This window comes from Piliocolobus tephrosceles, chromosome 6 (genome assembly GCF_002776525.5).
Source record: "Piliocolobus tephrosceles isolate RC106 chromosome 6, ASM277652v3, whole genome shotgun sequence".
In the NCBI taxonomy this organism is placed as follows: domain Eukaryota; kingdom Metazoa; phylum Chordata; class Mammalia; order Primates; family Cercopithecidae; genus Piliocolobus; species Piliocolobus tephrosceles.
The window spans coordinates 125,782,841-125,804,959 of NC_045439.1; the positions used below are offsets into that span (position 1 = coordinate 125,782,841).

Genomic DNA, 22,119 nt, shown 5'->3' on the forward strand with positions numbered 1-22,119 from the left:
GGCGCCTGTAGTCCCAGCTACAGGGGAGGCTGAGGCAGGAGAATGGCTTGAACTCAGGAGGCAGAGCTGGCAGTGAGCCAAGATCACTCCACTGCACTCCAGCCTGGGTGACACAGCGAGATTCCGACTCAAAAAATAAATAAATAAAAATAAAATAAAATAAAACCAAGTTTAGGAATTGCTGGTCTAGAGGGAAGCAGAACTCAACCTAGATTCTAGTCTCAATATTGTCTTTTTAGGCATGTAATTGGTGCTCCAAATTATTTTCTCAGGCATAAACAAGGGAATGTAAATTGGCCCCATCTACCTTATAGGCTCGATCTGAAAATGAATTGAATACTTGCTAACAACCTCCAAAGACCTATGGCTCTGTTACACACAGTATTTGAACCGTTCTCCTGCTTTCCACCTGCCTGTGGTTTTCTTCCTGTCCTTCCCCCTCCCTGCCTCCTTCCAGTTTCCTTTCTCTCCACCGAGGATCTTTGCTCTTCAGGAACCTAAGGGCACTTACCCAGAACCCCTACACTAGCAAGAATCAACTCGTGTTACTTTTCTTCCATTTCCAAGTCCAGTTCTCTCACACCCATCTGGGAAGACCAAAGGTTGCCTTCAGAGGTGGCAATGAGGTGTGACAGAGCTGAACATAACTAACCAAGCTTCCACAGGAAATTTTTTACTCCTAAAGCAGAGCCTGGGAAACCAGACATGATTGCACAATACACCAGGCTACCCTCAGGGAAGCGGTTGGATACGGTAGGTTGGGGCTGGTCAATAGAGCCACAGGATAATGGAGAGAAGCAATTAAGTTGGTAAAACGTTAATCAAATGGAGTCCCCAAAAGGTGCAAAGGAAATGAATGATGTGTGAAGCTGCCACCACATGGCATGTCTAGCTACAACTCATAGCACTTCCTCATTGGCTATCAGTCCCCACAAGAACACCCTGGCTCCCTGAGCATCCAAAAGCAACTGTGATGCCTAATGCAGGTCACTTGGACTGGGACATCCAGGACGAAAGCAGAGAGAAGAGTTCTCAAAGGCCTGGGGTGGAGGAAGTGAGCAGAGAACTGTTGCTCAGTTCGATGACTGATTTCCTTCTCCACTTAGGAGTCAGTTCCCACTGAGTTTGTCATACTTCCAGTCTGGAAGGAAGGGAGGAGTGCAACTGGCAAAGGAGGTGAGCAATCTTTCCTCTAAAGGAGGAACTCCGAATTTGAGCACCAAAAGTACCTCGCAGCTTTACCCAGATCCTAGCATGGGAATTTATGAAGAGCGCAGGGGGTGAGGACACCTCCTCCTGGTATGGAGTGAGGGATATATATATATATTCATACACTCACTCTCCACTTGTACCTCTAACACACACGGAGACACACAACGGCTGCTTTTACGGAGTAGCTTAGACCGCACCAACCTGTCCCCTTCCTGCTCCGGTGGCGCCACCCCAGCTCGATTCCCGCGTGCGTCCCTGCCCGCGCTGGCTGCCACATGATTCTGCCGCCTTGCCCCCGACAACAGGCTCCGTGCCAGGCCTCTCTGCATCCCCTGGGCGCTCGCTCCCTTCCCCGGCTCCCTCTGGGCCCAGTGTGCCAGGTTCCCGGGTCTCACAGCACCCGCCCCTCCCCAAGGGTCCTGCGGGCCTGATGCCCGCCTCACCCGTTCTCCATGGTCTCGCAGCAGCCCTCTCGATGAGCCTGCTCTGGTATGCTCCGGTGTGCTCCGATCCGCTGCGATCCGCTCGGATCCGCTCGGATCCTCTCCGCTATGCTGAACTGAGCAAGGCTGCCAGGTCTGGTCCGCACAGTTCGCTCACTGGTCTAGGCTCTGGCTTATATCCCCAGCCCTGGAGTCCCCAGCCAATGGCAAGCGAGCACGCGGGCCGGCCCCGTCTCCATGGTGACACACCCTAATTCAATCGGCTGAACCTGGGCTGTAAATCTAATCGGAGTTCTTCTGAGCCCTAAACCTTCTCCCTCGGGGCGCGGGGTTGGGGGGCGGACCGGAGCGCACCCAGCATTTCATCTCGGTACCCGTTCCAGTCCGCAGAGCAGGAATTCCCAGCAAGAAGGCCTATGCGGAAATAGGGCTAGAAGTCGGGAGAAAATTCCCAGCCCTCTCCCTGCAACCTCATTGCAGCTGTGTCAATAGCAAACCGTGAGAGATTCAAAAAGAAAAAATTTCAAACCTTAGATTGTACAACCCCAGAATAAAAATAAAGCGAGCCTGTGTCTGAGTTGCTGCCTGGACAAGGGAAGCTGGGTCGCCCCTGGCAACAGTTCTTACTTGGAGGATACAGGGTTTAGGAGAGCACATCCAGGCCCAGACCGGGAGAAGAAAAAGTTCTCAGGCAAGAATTCCAGGGTCCTAGATGCCGACGGAAAGGATGAGGATGGATTTGGTGGGTAGGGACACAGATAATCCCTTGATCTGCGCAATACTGATCCAAGCAATTTAGGTAACTAGAGGACTCCTCCCAAGATGAAAATTCTGTTATCAGAATACACGGGTACCAGAATATAACATAAATAGCGTGTCTTTGGTAGAATACAACTATTTCTTCTCTCCACATTTACAAATTAACCAACCTTACATCAAATCACAAATCAATGGTCCTTGCTTAGCTATTGGAATCTTCCAGTTCTTCCCTCCTCCAAACTCTTTCCGCTTGCCATTTTACCCACTTCTGTGGGCAGCCACTATTTTCCAACTGTTTTTCTCAGTCATTTAACAAATATTTATTGAGCACCATCTATGCACCAGTACTGTCCTAGTGCTAGGGACACAGGAATAAAAATAATATCTGTAAAATTAAAAAATATATATATATGGCCGGGCGCGGTGGCTCAAGCCTGTAATCCTAGCACTTTGGGAGGCCAAGACGGGCGGATCATGAGGTCAGGAGATCGAGACCATCCTGGCTAATACGGTGAAACCCCATCTCTACTAAAAAATACAAAAAACTAGCCGGTGAGGTGGCGGGCGCCTGTAGTCCCAGCTACTAGGGAGGCTGAGGCGGGAGAATGGCCTAAACCCGGGAGGCGGAGCTTGCAGTTAGCTGAGATCCAGCCACTGCATTCCAGCCTGGGCGACAGAGCGAGACTCCGTCTCAAAAAAAAAAAATAAAAAAAAAATAAATAAATATATATATATATATATATGAAGGTCAGGCGCGGTGGCTCACACCTGTAATCCCAGCACTTTGGGAGGTTGAGGTGGGCGGATTGCCCGAGGTCAGGAGTTGGAGACCAACCTGGCCAACATGGTAAAACCCCGTCTCTACTAAAAATACAAAAAATTAGCTGGGCCTGGTGGCAGGCACCTGTAATCCCAGCTACTTGGGAGGCTGAGGCAGGGAGAATGGCTTGAACCTGGGAGGCAGAGGTTGCAGTGAGCTGAGATCGCACCATTGCACTCCAGCCTGGGCAACAGAGTGAGTGGCTGGTTCCTGAGAATTTATTAACACTTTGAAAATAACAATGCACACAAATTGAAAGAAAAATATTTCGTTCTTAAATAACCACAAATAGTTACTTATGGATATGTGCATCTGTTTGGCACTACTCAACTTCTCACATGTTGGAATCCAATGCTGCCACCCTCAATTTCTGTTCCATGCTGACTTTTACACAGTACTTTTTTTTTTTTTTTTTTTACATAGTACTTAATTTTTATCAGAGGGACCTTCTAAAACCATCTTTTGTGAAGATATGTTGTCTGTATATATATATATTTTGAGACAGGGTCTCACTCTGTCACTCAGGCTGGAGTACAGTGGCATGATCTTGACTCACTGGATTCTCTGCCTCCTGGGTTTGAGCCATTCTCTTGCCTCAGCCTCCCGAGTAGCTGAGATTACAGGCTACTGCCACCACACCTAGCTAATTTTTTGTATTTTTAGCACAAACAGAGTTTTGCCATATTGGCCAAGCTGGCCTCGAACTCCTGACCTCAATTGATCTGCCCGCCTTGGCCTTTCAAAGTGCTGACAGTATAGGCATGAGCTACCACACCCGACCAGATATACTGTCATCGAAAGGAATATAGCACAATCTAGTGTTCCAACTGTGAATCACCTCAAGTTGATAGGTCACACAGTGTTTAAGAAATATAAAATATTGTTGTGTTTCCTTTGAAAATTAAAACTACTCCACAGTACCGTTGTGAGCTTGTACTTTGGCACAGAGTTTGGGAACCATGGCCCCAGTCCCTCTATGACACCTCATTCCTGAATCTATGTAGTGTAAATGAATGGGCTCTAATAAAACTATCTGTGTATGAATGCCATCTTCACCCCTTATTTACTCATTGTGTGGTCCTAGGCAAGTAAAGCTCTTATTATGCCTCAATTTTTTCCTCTGTAAAATAGCGATAATAGTACTATTTTTGCAAAGATTATATAGAATATCTTTTACATGTTTAAGTAAGTGCCTAACTATATAAAAAGCACACATTAAATGCTGGCTATTATTATTAATCTCCATTGTCTCTTTCTCTTTTGATCTTTCTAGACTCACCTAACCATAAATTGAATCAAAATAAAAACTAGAGGTATATCCAGCCTATCAATTCCAGTGAATCCCACACTGTTCAAAACAGAAGGCACTAGCCATGTGTGGCTATTTAAAAGTTATAAAATTAAGATGAAATATAATAAAAATAAAAATTCAGTTACCTAATCACACTAATTACATTGTAGCTTCTCAATAGCCACATGTGGTTAGTGGCCACCATATTGCATAGCATAATTACGTTTTTATGCTAGAGCACAGTACTGCTCTTATCTTTTCTAGTCACTGCTACCTTGTATCCACATAAAAGAAACTGGAACTGTGCTTTATTATTTACTTTTAGGGTAAAAGAGTTCCTGTAGCATTCCTATAGACAGGAACCAAACAATCATCAGTCTTAGGATGATTAGAGTTCATGAATGCCTTATTACCCTTTCTTCTATCTTCTCATCACTTCTATTTTCAGAGGAACTCCTTGCCCAGGAACATACTTAGTAACACACTTATCCTCCACCCTTAAGATCAAGGAAACTAAAAAAAGATGGCAGGAGTAGGTTCTAAGTCACTCAGTATGGCTTTGTGAAGTGGGGAGACATCTCTAGATAGTGACTTCCAATGTCAACAATTATAGAAGCAAGCTCTATAGGCCTCTCAGGATCCTTTAGATAGGGAACCTATTTTATTCCTGCCCTCTCAACTGAGATCTCTCATTATCTCTAGATCACAAGCTAAATATGCTCTTTTAAAAATATCTACCCCTGGCCAGGCACAGTGCCTCAGACCTGTAATCTCAGCACTTTGGGAGGCCAAGACAGGAGGATTACTTGAGCCCAGAAATTTGAGACCAGCCTGAGCACATGGTGAAGCCCCATCTCTACAAAAAATACAAAAATTAGCCAGGTGTGGTGGCATCTGTGGTCCCAGCTACTAGGGAGGCTGAGGCAAGAGAATCACCTGAGCCCAGGAAGTCGAGGCTGCAGTGAGCTGTGATGGTGCCACTGCACTCCAGTCTGACAGAGTGAGTGAGACTCTATGTGAAAAAATAAAATAAAATATCTACTCTCCTTACCACCATAATCTTTGATCTTCCATTTTCTCCAATTACTGAAATTAAACCATTTTAGGGTTTTTCCCTGTTTTTTTTTTTTTTTTTTTTTTTTTTAGATAGGGTCTCGCTCTGCCACCCAGGCTGGAATATAGTGGCTCAACCTCAGCTCACTGCAGCCTCAATCTCCTAGGCTCAAGCAATCCTCTTTCCTCAGCCTCCCAAGTAGCTAGGACTAAAGGCACGCACCACCACATTTACCTATTTTTTATTTTTATTTTTTTAGAGATGGGGCCTCTTCATGTTGCCCAGGCTGGTCTCAAATTCCTGGGCTCAGGTGATCCTCCCACCTCAGCCTCCCAAAGTACTGGGATTCTGGGTATGAACCACCACATCTGGCCCTTTTATTTCTGTTATAGAGATCACTTTTATTTCTCTTTTCTAAGAGTGAGACTTCCATCTGTGCCTCACTCAGTGGCAGGAAGAACAGAGTAGAGATAAAGGACTGGCCTACCACCCTCTATTCCAAAGACCTTAGATCCTAGAAAGGGAAGCCAAGAATTCCCTAAAGAGTAAAGAACTGAGGCCTAGGAAGAGCAAGGAGCACAAGGGAGCAAAGTCCTAATGTAATTAACATAAATTAATCATTTAAAACCAGGCCATACTCTACCCCAATCCCACCCAACCCCCCGGCAAACTACCCCAGTCTTAGTTGACTCACTCTGCACATTACCAGAAATTTTCTGTGCTTTTGAAATGCATTAAGGAATTGTGTTGTTTTCACACAGGTGGTAAACTACCATTTCAGGAAAGAGGAAAAAATAAATAGGGCATATGGAATATGTAGAAAAAAAAGAAAAGAAATCAAATTGGGACACTTTGGGTCATAGAAGCCAAGCGGATGATGTTTTCCACCCCATCCTCTGGCCATATACACACTGTAGTAGTCATCACTTTGTTGGAAATCTAAAGAAAAAAATGCTTTGAAATCTTCACAGTTTCTTTTTTTTTTTTTTTTTTTTTTTTTTTGAGACGGAGTCTTGCTCTGTCGTGCGCGGGCTGGAGTGCAGTGGCTGGATCTCTGCTCACTGCAAGCTCCGCCTCCCAGGTTCACGCCATTCTCCTGCCTCAGCCTCCGGAGTAGCTGGGACTACAGACGCCCGCCACCTCGCCCGGCTAGTTTTTCGCATTTTTAGTAGAGACGGGGTTTCACCGTGTTAGCCAGGATGGTCTCTATCTCTTGACCTCGTGATCCGCCCGTCTCGGCCTCCCAAAGTGCTGGGATTACAGGCTTGAGCCACCGCGCCCAGCCCACAGTTTCTTTATATTCCATTATATAACACACTGAAGTGTGTTCGCCTAAATTCTTATGTTGACGCTCTAACCCCCATTGTGACTATATTTGGAGATAAGATCCTTTAAGAGGTAATTAAGGTTAAATAAGGTCATAATGGTGTGGCCACAATTCAACAAGACTGTTGTTCTCATAAGAAGAAGAGAGGCCAGGCAGGGTAGTGCTTGCCTGTAATCCCAGCATTTGGACACCAGGGCAAGAGGATCACTTGAGCCCAGGAGTTAGAGACCAATGACCAGCCTGGGCAACATAATGAGACCCTGTCTCTACAACAAATAAAAATATCAGCCAGGCATGGTGGCATGCACCTGTCGTCCCAGCTACTTGGGAGGCTGAGGTGGCAGGATTGCTTGCACTCAGGAGTTCAAGGACACCATAGACTATGACTGCACCACTGCACTCCTGCCTGGGAGACAGAGTGAGACCCTGAAAGTATGGAAAAAGAAGAGAAAGGAAGAGAAAGCAAAAATGTGTGCAGAGAAAAGTCCATTTGTGCCACAGTGAGAAGGTGGCCATCTGTAAGCTAAGGAGAGAAGCCTCCAGAGAAAGTAAACCTGCCAATATCTTGATCTTGGGCTTCCAGACTCCAGAGCTGTGAGAAAGTAAATGTATGTCATTTATGCTATCTGTAGTGTTTTGCTATGTCAGTCCTAACAAATCAGTACACCTCAATAGCCTAATTGTTCTCAATCTAAGTGGGAAGATCCCACCCCATAAGTAAAAATCAGGCAGTACCTGAGATGCCCAATATTTACCCGAGATAATATTAAAATGATTTAGCTGTATAATACAGGTACCAACCAATCAGAACCAATGCCACCATAAACAACCAATGCCAGCCACCCTGTAGTGTCCCAGCTGAATATCCGCCCTGCTTGCAACTGCAGCTAACAATATTGTTCAGTACCCAGCAAATTTATCCCAAGATGGGCTAAAGTTACTTTATTAATTAACTTGAGAGCCATTTATCAAGCAGCTTCTATGTTCCAGGCATTTAGCATAAAAGGGCGCCCATCCCAAGCACCTTCTCTCTGCCACCTCTGTGCTTCTGTCCCTTTCAGTCTACCTATCAAATTATTTGAATGTAAAACATGAGATCATAAGTCAGAAGACCGGGATTTAGAGCTCCATTTCCGTCTGTCACTTAGCTTAAATGCCTCCAGTTTACACAGTTTTAGTTTCCACATCTGTAAAATAAAGATATAGTCTTGGCTTCCCTGTCCATATCACAGTGGATTCTGAAATAAAATGAATACAACTATGAAAGTGCTTTATTGGCCGAGTGCAGTGGCTCACGCCTGTAATCACAGCACTTTGGAAGGCTGAGGTGGGCGAACCAAGAGGTCAAGAGATTGAGACCATCCTGGCTAACATAATGAAACCCCATTTCTACTAAAAATACAAAAATTAGCTGGGGTGGTGGCATGCGCCTGTAATCCCAGCTACTTGGGAGGCTGAGGGAGGAGAATCGCTTGATCCCGGGAGGTGGAGGTTGCAGTGAGCCGAGATCATGCCACTGCACTCCAGCCTGGTGACAGAATGAGACTCTGTTTAAAAAAAAAAAAAAAAAAAAGAAAGAAAGAAAGAAAAGAAAATGCTTTATTAACTGTGAGCAAGTTACAAGTTACAAATATTATTATTTTTTGCATTTTTCTGCCTATTGACCTACTCAAGACAGAGCTCAGGTCCTAGTTATCCATGCACAATATTCATTTTTCTTTATGTTTTAGAAGTCTTCTCTGGCTGCTCTAGTTAGACGTGATCTCTTCTTTTCTTGAACTTGTATTACATTAATTCTTTTATTATGAAGCATGTGCTGTATCATGAATTTCTAGTATTGATATTTTTCCGTATCAATGATTTTTTTTTTTTGAGACAGGATCTTGCTCTGTTGCCCAGGTTGAGATCATGGCTCATTGTAACCTTGAACTCCTGGGCTCAAGCAATCCTCCACTTTAGCCTCCCAAAACACTGGGATTACAGGCATGAGCCACCACTCCTGGCCTGATATTTTATACTGTCAATGTTTACAGTATTCTGTCTCCCTGCCCAGAGTGTCTTTCACACTCCTTTTTAAGGAGTGTCTTTCACAAAGTGTAGATATTTAAAAACTATTTTTAGGACAGTTTTTGGAATATATGTGTAACTACCACACAAATAATGAAACCTACTCCAACCTCAGACAATGCTTGAGTGTCCGTGTGCCACAAACAGTAGAAAGAGCAGCAGACTGGCCTCCCTCTATGGAGCTACAACGTCTTCCCTATTTTGTATCTGGAGCCTCCTTAGTTCAAGTGTCTGTTAGGGGCTCTTACCTAACTGGTCGAAGGTTACTAGCTTCTAAGTAGAAGTTGGCCTGAGAAAACCCTGTCTAAAAAAATCAGTAACTAGGTGAAGTCTCCAGCCCCTATGGCAGCCAAGTGCTGGGACATCAGCAGTTCCTTTGTTATTAAATATTTGGGGCTGGCTGTACTTTCTTTCATGCACATTCCTTCTCAGTGGAGAATCTGCTAGCCAAGCTGATAATGGACCTCCTCGGGGTTTATTGTTTTTATGGATTCCTTGTTGCTTACCATATTTAAAGCAGTCCCAATTTGGGCTATGACTCGGGAAAAAAATCCAAGTGCGGTTCAGGCGCCCATAAAGACCACAGGAGACTTCAGATAAGGGAGGCAGGCATTGCCCCTTTGCTGGAAGCAAAGTTGAGACAGGTCTAAAGACTGTCCCATCTGTCAAATAAGGTGACAAAAATAACCTTGGATTTGATTAATCCAATCAACAAACTGCTAATAACAAATGTTAAAGGTTGGTGGTCATAAAATTGAGTAAAGGTATGGTGGCTTGCGCCTGTAGTCCCAGCTACTGGGAAGGCTTAGGCAGGAGATCAAATCCAGGAGTTTGACTCCAGCACAGGCAAGACCCCATCTTTATTGAATTTTTTTTTTTTTTAAGCAAAATGACCAAATCTTCTAGTATTGGAGACACTCGTGAAAAGATAATTTAACAATCTGATCAGCAGTGGGGATGGAGGGGCTCTGTAAGGACAGCTTCCAGGAGAACCGAGTCTTGTGTCCTATCCCCAAAGTGACTCCAGCGACAAAGGCTGGAGAGATAATCTTAACTTTTTAATCCATTTCCTCCTGGTACATCATTACCCTGACTTTTTAAAGGTACTTCTTCGAGTAGTATGGCTAACTTTGTCTACTGTTCCCCACCATCCAACTTCTCCCGGCTCTGAATATCCCAAGCTTCCGCACTCCTTTATTGCACCCGCCCAGCCGCCTTTAAAATGCATAAGCCACGCCCCCCATGTTCTGGCGCTAAGTTCGGGCCAATGCAGTTGCGCCGCTAGTATTACAGGACTAGGGAAGGAAAGTCACCAGCCAATAGAAAACCACTTATAACGCAAAGCCGGAGAGAAGTGTTTCAGTGTTGTCTTTGAACCAATGAGGGGCAGAGCAACAGAGCCCGTGCAGCTTCCAGAAGACCAGTTGAGCAGAAGCAGCGTAGCCCCACCTCCTGGTCTGGAGGTAGCGCGATGGGCGTCGCTCCCAATAGCTTGCAGAACCTCTAGTCACGTGCAGGTTTTGCAAGCCCAGCAGCATCTGGCAGGTCATGTGACAGTTGACGTTTGTGCGACGCTCCCCAATGGAAAAGGAGAGCTGCCTTCACAGGACTAGGAATTGGTTTATCTACGCGAATAACAGCATGACCGGGGCGGGGAGAGCCTATCAAGTTCTGCTAGACGGAACGGGGCGGGGCAGGCCACTGGTTGCGGAGTGAGCTGGGAGCGCGGCGCGCAGGCGCCCTGGGGACCCGGTAGCGGCGGTGGCGGTGGCGGTGGCGGTGGCTGCGGCTACGGCAGAGGCGAAGGGAGCCGGATCGCCGACCTGAGCAGGAGGCGGCGGTGGCGGCCATGGCGGCAGATGGAGAGCGTTCCCCGCTGCTGTCCGAGCCCATCGACGGTGGCGCGGGCGGCAACGGTTTAGTGGGGCCAGGCGGGAGTGGGGCTGGGCCCGGGGGAGGCCTGACCCCCTCCGCACCACCATACGGAGCCGGTAAACATGCCCCGCCCCAGGGTAAGCCGGGGCGGGTCCGAGGTGCTCCCCGGGGTACTTTGAAAGCCGGGGAGGGGGCGGGACCGAGGGCGGAGGCGGGTCCCAGTCGCCAGGTGCGGGACTGCTGCACCTGTGACTGGGCGAGGCTTCCTTCCCTCCGCAATCGCGACCACAACGTGGTACGGAAGGGGGTTCTGAGCAACTTGATGGAAGCGCCAATTATGAGAAGCCCTCCGAGCTTGGTCAGAGGGTTGAAGATCAGAAAGATTTCCCTACCACCGTGGAGGATGTCTGTAAGTGATCCCAGCCCTTCTATTTTCTTCCTCTCCAGCATTTCCCCCGTTCCCCGAGGGACATCCAGCCGTGTTGCCTGGGGAGGACCCACCCCCCTATTCACCCTTAACTAGCCCGGACAGTGGGAGTGCCCCTATGATCACCTGCCGAGTTTGCCAATCTCTCATCAACGTGGAAGGCAAGATGCATCAGCACGTAGTCAAGTGTGGTGTCTGCAATGAAGCCACCGTGAGTTATACATATCTATGAAATGGGCCCTGTTTCCTGGATCCTCTTTCTGATGGCTTGGTTCTAGACCCTGACCTACCGGCTGTTAGCCAAGTGCTCTTGATGATACCCAGGTTTCAGTTCCAGGTGTCTCACACAGCCATTTCCCCAAAAGCCACTCACCAAAGCTAACGTTTACTTTCTCTCACTTCACACTTAGCCTAGTTCCTATTTGTAAATCTCATGTTATAGTCCGTTTTATTTCTCCTTCCTGGCTAGCACCTTATTTTTCTCATCTCATAAAGTGTTTTTGGAGGGAAGTGGAGGGGATTGGGATTAGAGGTTTGCTTGCTGATGACCCTGTTATTCTCTAGCCAATCAAGAATGCACCCCCAGGGAAAAAATATGTTCGATGCCCCTGTAACTGTCTCCTTATCTGCAAAGTGACATCCCAACGGATTGCATGCCCTCGGCCCTACTGGTAAGAGGCATAATATGGGGAAGGGCATAACTGGGGAACTGGAAAGTCAAAAAAGGATGAACATATATAGAGAATGTAAAGGTGAGAGAGCCTAGTGTTTATTTAGAAGGAGAAAAGGCTTTGAAGCATATCCCTCAGGAATATTACAGCTGTCTTTCTCATTTCTCAATAAAAATATTGGGATGAAATGATGTCGTTTAGGAGAATAGAGAGCCTTGGGGACTGTGTGTGTTATCCTGAGGTCGGAGGGGAATTGGGGACCTGAAGTTTAAGCAGTGCTCTTTGTTTCTCAAGGATTCTTGAGGGTATACAGTTGGGGGACAGAGTATCGTAAGTGTACAAAGTCGAATGACTTGATAGGCAGGGAGTGGAGGATGTGAAACAGGGACTGTGTGAAGATTTTTAGGATTAAAAACTTTTCAAACACAGTCTTTTTCTTTTGTATAGCAAAAGAATCATCAACCTGGGGCCTGTGCATCCCGGACCTCTGAGTCCAGAACCACAACCCATGGGTGTCAGGGTTATCTGTGGACATTGCAAAAATACCTTTCTGGTGAGGAAGGGGTATTGGGAAGGGGAGGGGAAAGGAGACTAGGAGTCATTTCGAGTATATTTCTTGGAGTAATGGTAATGACCTCTGAAAGTCTGTCCTATGGGAACATGTTCTGCATCCCCACCCCAAGGTTCTCATTGAGGGGGACCCTGCTTGTGCTATTATTTTCATTTTCTTTCTCCATAGTGGACAGAGTTCACAGACCGCACCTTGGCACGTTGTCCTCACTGCAGGAAAGTGTAAGTGATTAGGGATTGAGCTGGTGATTGATGTATGGAGTAAAAACTCTATGGCTGTAGAAAGCATCCATTTCTATTTGCCTCCCCACAGGTCATCTATTGGGCGCAGATACCCACGTAAGAGATGTATCTGCTGCTTCTTGCTTGGCTTGCTTTTGGCAGTCACTGCCACTGGCCTTGCTGTGAGTACCCTTGCCCCAACCTCTTTCATTCTGCGGCCTCATCTCCATAGGCTAAGATTTGGGAAATTGCTACCCTAAAAAAAAGTGGAAGAAACTTGAGGGAGTAGTTTGTTTTAAGATATGGATGAGCTAAAGTGTAAGGTGGCTGATCAAACAGACTTTATTACTACTAAGAGTGCAAAACAGCCATCCTTTCTCTGTAGGATGAGGATAGGACAGTGAAGTGCTTAATTTAAGAGTTGCTATTTGCAAACCTGGCTCAGTTGTCAGATATTAAGAAAAACTGAGATACAGTGTGGGATGGGATGAGTATGTTACTGCCTAAGGGAAGGGAGCTGAACAGCTCTGCCTTTAAGAAGGTCCTTGAGAGTGGCTACATGTGGATAAGGAGCAAGGACTGAAGCATGAGTTATTACTGTTCTTAGGACTAATAGGAGGTAGTGGAGACCAACATTAACCCCATCTTTCTTTCTTCTCCCTCCTTACCTTCATCAGTTTGGCACATGGAAGCATGCACGGCGATATGGAGGCATCTATGCAGCCTGGGCATTTGTCATCCTGTTGGCTGTGCTGTGTTTGGGCCGGGCCCTTTATTGGGCCTGTATGAAGGTCAGCCACCCTGTCCAGAACTTCTCCTGAGCCTGATGACCCACAGACTGTGCCTGGCCCCTCCCTGGTGGGGACAGTGACACTACGAAGGGAGCTGGGGTAGTTAAAGGCTCCCGGGGCTTCTATAAGGAAGCCAAGCAGCTGCCTTCCTTTTCCCTGGGGAGAGGTAGGAAGGAACCAGGCCCTCACTTAGGTTTGGAGGGGCAGATAAGAGCACTGCTGACCATCTGCTTTCCTCCAAGGGTTGCTGTGTCTAGGGTGAAGTAGGCAAAACGTTGCCCTTAAAACTGGGTCCTAAAGACGGTTCCAGCCTTGTCCTTCCTGTGTGCTCCCTGAGAGCCATTCCTGTCCCTTACACATTCCAGGGCAGGGTGGGGGTGGGTAGCCCTGGGGGTTCCCCTCCCTCTTGTGCACCATTAGGACTTTGCTGCTGCTATTGCACTTCACCAGAGGTTGGCTCTGGCCTCAGTACCCTCAGTCTCCTCTCCCCACATTGTTTCCTGTGGGGGTGGGGTCAGCCGCTGCTCTGTACAGAACCACAGGAACTGATGTGTATATAACTATTTAATGTGGGATATGTTCCCCTATTCCTGTATTTCCCTTAATTCCTCCTTCCGACCTTTTTTACCCTCCCCCCCCCAGTTGCAGTATTTAACTGGGCTGGGTAGAGTTGCTCAGTCTTTGGGGGAGGTTAGGGACTTATCTTGTGCTTGTAAATAAATAAGGTCATGACTCTACCCTTTTTCAGTTGTTAACTTGTATGCACAAAAATATGAGGAAGGGAATGTGTAGCTCCACGAAGGGGTAAGACACAAAGACAGCAAGGCTGAAACTATGGCTCTTTATTTTCGTGTGGATAAATTCAAACAATGTCATTAGTAGTCTTTGTTCAATTTTTCTTAAAAAAGGAAAAACCCTCAAATAAAAACTCTTGGGCTTAAAAGAACTCTTAAGTCTGTCACAGGAGCCTGGTTGGAGGATTCTTATTTTTATAGATGAGAAATACAATGCAGATTTTTCTGAAGAGCGTTTAAAGAAGGAATAGCAGTTGAGGGGGCTTATTTCCCAGGCTCAAAGTGATTTAGGGGTGGTGTCACAGTGCTAGGTATAGGGTGATAGGACAGTGATCACTGCCGAGGGCCTTGGAACGGATCTTGCTATCACACAATGCAGGTAACAGAGAGTGGGACAACAAAAAGTAATCAAGGCGCCAACCAACATTCTTGGATCGAGCATTCATCATGTAAGTCCAAAAGGTGTAGGCATAGGGTGTGTTGGGGTAGAGGTGCCTAAAGCTGTCAGCCAGTGGCACAGCCTGCAGTAATTCCCCAAAGCCTTGGCGCTCTTGTGGCGTGAAGCCAGCATTCTTTTTGTTTCCCTTGGGGTTGCGAAGGTCAATTTCTTCATGTGCCACATTGAGGTCTCCACACAGCACAAGGGGCTTTCGGGAAGCCAAGCCCTTCAGGAACTTGCGAAAGGCTTCATCCCAGCGCTGCCGGTACTCCAGTCGTACCAGACCCCGGCCTGCATTAGGTACATACGCTGTTACCAGCACAAACGAGTCAAATTCAGCCACAATCACCCGGCCTTCCTGATCATGCTCCTCCTCGCCTACAGAAATGAAACAGAATTAGCATAAAAAACTAAGAAAAGGGAAAGCAACGAAGAGGTGGGGCAGAGATGAAGAATTAGCAATTGGTCTTGAAGGGTTCAGGCATTAGGCATCAATAGGGTCTCACCTATGCCATAAGAAACTTTGAGTGGGCAATGGCGGGAAAGTAGGCCCACGCCACTGTATCCTTCCTTGTCCGAAGGAGCGGACCAGTAGTGATGAGAGAGTCCAGGCAGCTCCTGAAGTTCAGCTGGTAGTTTGTTCTCTGAACATTTGGTCTCTTGAAGGCACAGTATATCTGGGGCTTCTTCCTTTACCCACTATAAGTGAAAAGAAAGGTGGAAAATGTATTATCAATTCAGCAGAACATTTATTGAATACATGCTAAGTCATAAATATGCACAGGTTAAACAGCCAAGCAGTTCGAGGTTAAACAATATTTAAACCATTCGAAGCTAGATAAATGAAATCAGAGAGGTAAGAAACTCTTACGTGCTATACTATGAATGTGTTTTTTCTATAGGCAAGCTAAGATTTTTAAGCTCTAGTTAATGAAATGGAGGACATGCTGAAGATAAAATGGAGGAAGTATAGTAAAGAGGTTTTTGCAACATTCTGGGAAGAGGAGAGAACATTAAAAAAGAAAATGGCAATGGAAGTGAAGGAACAGACATTTAGGAGATACAACTGGCAAGACTGGGGAAGCCCCACAGAAAACTGCAGGCAGGAGAAAAAAACAGCCTGAAGGCTATACGGAGAAAAGGGGTGACTAAACCCTAAGATCATTAAATACTAAAGAATGTCTCTTCCCCTCAAATACCACTCACATCTAATCCTTTCTTCTTAATCCAGGCTCGAAGCCCATCCACGTTCCAAGAGCAGATCTTGAGTGTGGCAGGTTTGCCACTGGGTGAGGTTTTCTGATCGGGGGGGTCCTCATACAGGGCTGGGCCCTCTCCTGCTGCCTCCTTGTCATTTTTCTTTGCGGCCGTCTTACTCTTCTTGGGCTCTGGCTCTATAAAATGAGTAATATATACTGACAAAAAGTTGGTGGTTTCCAACCGCGATCCGGCGTTAACTATGGACCCAACGAAAGCCTGCGGTTACTGCGTCTTCACAAACCCCTGCAAAAATGAGTCGGCCCGTACTTACCGTTCATCAAGGGAATTACAAACACCCCCGCCGTAGCTTCTAGGAAGAGGGGCTCATTTCATTCTCTTACCTGTCTTGAGCTCATCCCCGTCTTCTGCCACCGCTCCCTTTTTCCCACGCTTCGGCATTCCCGTAACGAACGCACTTCGGCACCTGTACCGCGTCGCCCACAAAAGCAGTATTTTTACCGCGTTGCCTACAGACGCAAAGAAATCATGAAACCAGCTAAGCCTGGGGAGAAGACTCCTCTCAAGAGCGTCCCCGCACCAGGTCCCGCCTTTCAAACCATGTTATCTCTAAATCCTTTCCCCGCCTCCGTGCATCATAGGCCCTTCAGCCCCTCACCCACGTAACTAGATCATTTCATAGTGCCTTGTACCCTACTCGCGAGATCTGCCCTCCAGCCAATTGAGGATCTTAATTAAGGGTCCTGACTCAAGATTGCCGTTCAGACTGCCAGCGAAGCCCCTCTTATGAGCAAAAGAGCAACCCCGTATCTGCACCGGTCCGATGGCAGCCTAGCTCCTCCTAACCCGAGCACAAAGAAGGATGCACGCTGAGCTCCCACGTGGGTAGCGGACCTGGTCACGTGATCAGGGGCACGCTACACATGGCCGAAGAATGCGCGTGATTGGTCTGTCTGACACCACGTGACGAAGTCGCTTGGCCTTGCCTCCCTCATCTAATTCTCTAGGAGACTTAGGGCCCCAACCCTCCTTCGGGCTGTTTATCGTTGTGCCCGACCCACGGCACATTGTGTGACTCTGACTTAAGATTCTAACGCTGTGCAAGAGGGAAAAAAAAGTGGAGAAGGCTGGGCTGGACCACGGGAAAGAGATAGGAAAACGGATAGGATTGTAAGGCACAGAGTCGGCTCGGCGTCCCTGGCACTTAGGAAGACAGGTCCCTGGAGGGGCCTTGGCTGGTCTCCGCTCGCGGGAGTTCTGCGGTGTCTTTCCCACTGTTATCTGCAGGCTAGCCCGCTTCCTCTGCGCTCCGGAAAGCTGCGGCCCAGCGCAGACTAGTGAGGACCTCCACAGCTCCTGACGTTGCTAGGAGTCCTGTCGGCGTTTTCTCCCAGGCTCCGCCATGCCGGCGGTGCTGGGTTTTGAAGGCAGCGCCAATAAGATTGGCGTGGGTGTGGTGCGGGATGGCAAGGTGCTGGCGAACCCGCGGCGGACCTATGTCACGCCTCCGGGCACAGGTGGGTGAGTAGGGGAGTTAAGAGTTTCCCCGCAGAAGATCAGCCTTCCATCTTCCTAAATACTAGTGAGGTGCAGCTTTTGATCTGAGTCTCATTGAAATTATGTGACATTATTAACGTCACAAGGCTGATGACTAGAAGAGTTACAACACTTGGACGTGGATCTGATGAGTTCGTTTACCGTTTGTTGAGCTCATTTTATGTGCTAAGCATTCAGAAATAGATGTTATGATACTGCTGTGGAGTCGGACATATAAATAGATGTTTATACTACAGCATGATAAACAGTATAATAGAGATGGACTCGAAATATTCTGTTTAAAAAACGCTTAGCAGGAGTATATATTGCAGTTGCCCTGAATATACACTCCTATTTTAAAAATTTTTATTTTTTGAAATATTCTAGGATGAGTAGAGAGATGAGAGTGGAAAGACTCCCAGCTTACATGTCAGAGAACTGGCTGGCTATGCTGTATTCATATTAAATATTTATGGTTTGGACATTTGGTCTTTTTTTTTTATTTTAATTTTTTTTTTTGAGACAGTCTTGCTCTGTTGCCCAGGCTGGAATGCAATGGCACGACTTCGGCTTACTGCAATCTCTGCCTTCCAGGTTGAAGAGATTCTTCTACCCCAGCCTCCCAAGTAGCTAGGACTACAGACGGGTGTGTGCTACCACACCCAGCTAATTTTTGTATTTTTAGTAGAGGCGGGGCTTCACCATGTTGGCCAAGCTGGTCTCGAACTCCTGACCTCAGATGATCTGCCCACCCCAGCCTCCCAAAGTGTGAAAATTACAGGCCTGAGCCACCGCCCGGGCCTGGTCTTTGTTTTTAAAATGGGAATAATACCTGTATCATTAGGTCTTGAAGATTAGATGAAAGTATCAAACACGTATGGGTGTGATCCTCACGCCTGTAATCCCAGCACTTTGGGAGGCTGAGGTGGGGTGGATCACCTGAGGTCGGGGTTCAAGAACAGCCTGACCAATATGGAGAAACCCTGTCTCCACTAAAAAATACAAAAAATTAACCGGGCATGGTGGCGCATGCCTGTTAACCCAGCTACTTGGGAGGCTGAGGTTGCGGTGAGCCGAGATCATGCCATTGCACTCCAGCCTGGGCAACAAGAGTGAAACTCCGTCTCAAAAAAAAAAAAAAAAAAGAAAAAATACAAAACACATTATAACTTTTAATTGATACTTTAAATAAGCTATTATATCTTGTCTACTCTCCCCTCAAACACTTGCATACATAGGAGAGGGCAACTGATTTGCATGTATCTGAAAAGCCTCCCTGAACAGGTGATGTGACAGATTCACTCCTCTAGGCACTTGGGCGCTGGGAATACAAAGATAAACGAAATACTCATTGCTTTGAGATACTCATGATTAAGCTGAGCAAACCACAGAAAATTATAATGCTGTAATTGTTAAATAAATGACATCATCATGCATAGAGTTCTGTAGGGTCACAGAGAAAGAAGGTCACCAGGCTGGGCACGATGGCTCAGGCCTGTAATACCAGCACTTTGGGAGGCTGAGGCAGATGGATCACAAGGTCAGGAGTTTGAGACTAGCCTGGCCAATATGGTGAAACCCCGTCTCTACTAAAAATACAAAAATTAGCTGGGCGTGGTGGCGTCGCCTGTAGTCCCAGCTGTTTGGGAGGCTAAGGCAGAAGAATTGCTTGAACTCAGGAGGCGGAGGTTGCAGTGAGCCGAGATCGTGCCACTGCAGTCCAGCCTGGGCATCAGAACAAGACTCCGTCTCAAAAGAAAAATAAAAAAGGCTGGGTGCGGTGGCTCAGGCCTGTAATCCCAGCACTTTGGGAGGCCGAGGCGGGTGGATCATGAGGTCAGGAGATCGAGACCACGGTGAAACCCTGTCTCTTCTGAAAGTACAAAAAATTAGCTGGGTGCAGTGGCGGGCGCCTGTAGTCCCAGCTACTCGGGAGGCTGAGGCAGGAGAATGGCATGAACCCGGGAGGTGGAGCTTGCAGTGAGCCGAGATCGTGCCAGGCCACTCCAGCCTGGGTGACAGAGCTAGACTCCGTCTCAAAAAAAGAAAAAAAAAGATCACCAAAGGGTATGAGGTAGATACCACTTGCATTGAGACCTGAAGGCTGAGTAGGGTAAGAAGAAGAGAATTTCTGAAAGTTGAACAGCCTATATAGAAGCCGGAAAGAGTGTATCTGAAAATGTGGAAGATAGGATACTTGGGGAAAGTGAAAGGACTCTTACTACATCACTAAAACTCCTGTTGCTTTCTTTAACTTTCTACCTACCTTTGCTACCAAAAATCCCTGTGATCTCTGACCTATGTTCATTTTCTAGGATTCCTTCCAGGTGATACAGCCAGGCATCACCGAGCTGTTATCCTAGACCTGCTGCAGGAGGCACTAACAGAGTCTGGATTAACCTCCCAGGATATTGATTGCATTGCATACACCAAGGGTATGGCTGGGAGAGTGGTCAACGATGGAGGAATATACCTGCAACCTGGCTAGGTCAAAATAGCCAACACCTTACCTCTGCCACCACCACTATCCCTACCCCACCTCACATCCCTTACTTCCCCCACCTATTTTTTTTCCAATCTCTAGCATTGTAACTTCCATTTCTGTCTCCCTAGGCCCTGGCATGGGTGCCCCACTGGTTTCTGTGGCTGTTGTGGCCCGTACTGTGGCCCAACTGTGGAATAAGCCATTGGTGGGTGTGAACCACTGTATAGGACACATTGAGATGGGCCGCCTCATCACTGGAGCCACCAGCCCAACCGTGTTGTATGTCAGTGGAGGAAATACGCAGGTATTTAGAGTGCTCTTTACCCATTCCATCTCAATTTCCGAGGCACTGAACCAATATCTTCTTTATTCTCTCTGAGTTATGGGAATGTCAGGAACAAAGCTGAACTCATCTGAACCTAAAATACTGTAGACCAGAAAACTCCCAACCGAGTTTGTAACATTGCAAATTTTGGCAGCATGTTCAGAACATTAGATGACTTATCATTATCAGACTTTATATCTGATCATAGAGTTTAGGAATTTCTACTTCAGGAAAGGAATGAATGGTAAGGATTGAAACCTTCAAAATAATGAATATCTGAAAGATCTTGCATTATTTTGAAGCTTATTTTTTCTGTAAATCTTAGCAACTGAAACTAACAGTTACTGGGCATGGCAACTCACACCTGTAATTCCAGCACTTTGGGAGGTCGAGGTGGGTGGATCATCTGAGGTCAGGAGTTTGAGACCAGCCTGGCCAACATGGCAAAACCCCATCTCTACTAAAAATAACAAAAATTAATTTGGCATGGTAGCGGGTGCCTGTAATCCCAGCAACTTGGGAGGCTGGGCAGGAGAATTGCTTGAACCCAGGAAGCGGAGGTTGCGGTGAGCTGAGATCGCACGATTGCACTTCAGCCTGGGCAACAAGAGCAAAACTCTGTCTCAAAAAAAATAAAAATAAAAAAATAAGGAACTAAGGGACACTACCTGATTTATTATTTTAGGGCAACTACATGTTTTGTTTTTGTATTACTGGGGATGATTATATAGACTTTGTTGTTCTAAAAGTTTAGAAATATAAATAACTTTAAAAATACTTTATAAATTATAGAAGGTATTTTATTTTATTTTATCTTATTTATTTATTTGCGACAGAGTTTCACTCTTATTGTCCAGGTTGGAGTGCAATGGTGTGACCTTGGCTCACTGGAACCTCTGCCTCCCAGGTTCAAACTATTCTGCCTCAGCCTCCCGAGTAGCTGGGATTACAGGAACCTGCCACCATGCGTGACTGATTTTTTGTGTTTTTAGTAGAAACGGGGTTTCACTCTGTTGGTCAGGCTGGTTTTGAACTCCTGACCTCAGGTGATCCACCTGCCTCGGCCTCCCTAAATGCTGGGATTACAGGCGTGGGCCACTGTGCCCGGCCAGAAGATATTTTAAATTTATAAGTGAAGCTAAAGTTGTTTGGGATACCTTATATGACCTTTTTAAGGTTGGGATTGGATTCCTTTCCAACAGAACACTTAATTATCATTAGAAGTAGTTCAGCATTGTCCCCAGCCCATGAAAGGGTTGTGTCTAGAAGATAAGGCATGTGTTTCCCATGAAAACGATGCAGAAACTTCAGCAGGTAGAGGGCAGGTAGTTGGTTGAGGCCTGAAGGATGACATACAAGGTTAGGGACTTGGGTTGTGGAAAGTATAATGGAGACTACAAGCGGTGATAAAAAGGAGCAATGGCGGTTTTGTCTTCCTCTTTTAATGTTTGCTTAGGTGTAAGAAACAGGGAGGGTACTTAGGTAGAGAGGAGTGGATAGCAGAAGCAGAAAGGCAGGGTTTTTCCTTCTCCTTTGTTACTATCTTTTTGACAGCAGATTAAGATCTGTATCAGAAAGGGAAGAAATCCCTAACAGCACTGGGAAGGGAAAGGGACTTCTTAAGGTTCCTAGGAAACCCTTGGTGTTCTAAGTCTGCAGCATATGTGTCAGTAGGTGACAGATAATCTCTGTGCTAAAAGTTGGTCACATATGAAGAATGGCCTTAATACATAAAATAGTTGGGCGTGGTGATGGGCGCCTGTAATCCTAGCTACTTGGGAGGCTGAGGCAGG

The 22,119-nt window shown here is 46.5% G+C and overlaps 4 protein-coding genes across 8 annotated transcripts in view; 2 read left to right on the plus strand and 2 right to left on the minus strand.

Moving 5' to 3' along the window:
• PNP (purine nucleoside phosphorylase) overlaps positions 1–1,842 on the minus strand; it is an 8,761-nt gene extending 6,919 nt beyond the window's left edge. Inside the window, exon 1 of the mRNA XM_023186655.2 lies at positions 1,656–1,842. Within this exon, the coding sequence (XP_023042423.1) occupies positions 1,656–1,666 (11 nt within the window). The 5' untranslated portion in view covers positions 1,667–1,842. The remainder of the gene's footprint in view (positions 1–1,655) is intronic.
• Positions 1,843–10,538: 8,696 nt separating this feature from the next.
• PIP4P1 (phosphatidylinositol-4,5-bisphosphate 4-phosphatase 1) lies at positions 10,539–14,271 on the plus strand. 2 transcript variants are annotated; one of them, XM_023186631.2, is made up of 7 exons: positions 10,539–10,985; positions 11,296–11,486; positions 11,840–11,946; positions 12,394–12,499; positions 12,686–12,738; positions 12,830–12,920; positions 13,416–14,271. In XM_023186631.2, the coding sequence occupies exons 1-7, from the start codon at positions 10,823–10,825 to the stop codon at positions 13,557–13,559; spliced, it is 855 nt and encodes a 284-aa protein (XP_023042399.1). In that variant the 5' UTR covers positions 10,539–10,822; the 3' UTR covers positions 13,560–14,271. The 2 variants fall into 2 exon arrangements, with proteins under 2 accessions (XP_023042399.1, XP_023042400.1); XM_023186632.2 differs by having other exon boundaries at positions 10,539–10,964.
• An 83-nt stretch (positions 14,272–14,354) lies between these two features.
• Positions 14,355–16,876, minus strand: APEX1 (apurinic/apyrimidinic endodeoxyribonuclease 1). Of its 4 annotated transcripts, none has more exons than XM_023186629.2 (5): positions 16,729–16,876; positions 16,364–16,489; positions 15,969–16,156; positions 15,269–15,461; positions 14,355–15,140 (listed from the first exon to the last, which is right to left on the minus strand). In XM_023186629.2, exons 2-5 carry the CDS (start codon positions 16,419–16,421, stop codon positions 14,623–14,625), a joined length of 957 nt encoding a protein of 318 aa, XP_023042397.1. In that variant the 5' UTR covers positions 16,422–16,489; positions 16,729–16,876; the 3' UTR covers positions 14,355–14,622. The 4 variants fall into 4 exon arrangements, with proteins under 4 accessions (XP_023042397.1, XP_023042395.1, XP_023042398.1 ...); XM_023186627.2 differs by having other exon boundaries at positions 16,673–16,875; XM_023186630.1 differs by having other exon boundaries at positions 16,797–16,867.
• Positions 16,877–16,959: 83 nt separating this feature from the next.
• Positions 16,960–22,119, plus strand: part of OSGEP (O-sialoglycoprotein endopeptidase) — an 8,852-nt gene continuing 3,692 nt past the window's right edge. Inside the window, exons 1-3 of the mRNA XM_026449175.1 lie at positions 16,960–17,497; positions 19,832–19,951; positions 20,130–20,305. Of these exons, the coding sequence (XP_026304960.1) occupies positions 17,383–17,497; positions 19,832–19,951; positions 20,130–20,305 (411 nt within the window). The 5' untranslated portion in view covers positions 16,960–17,382. The remainder of the gene's footprint in view (positions 17,498–19,831; positions 19,952–20,129; positions 20,306–22,119) is intronic.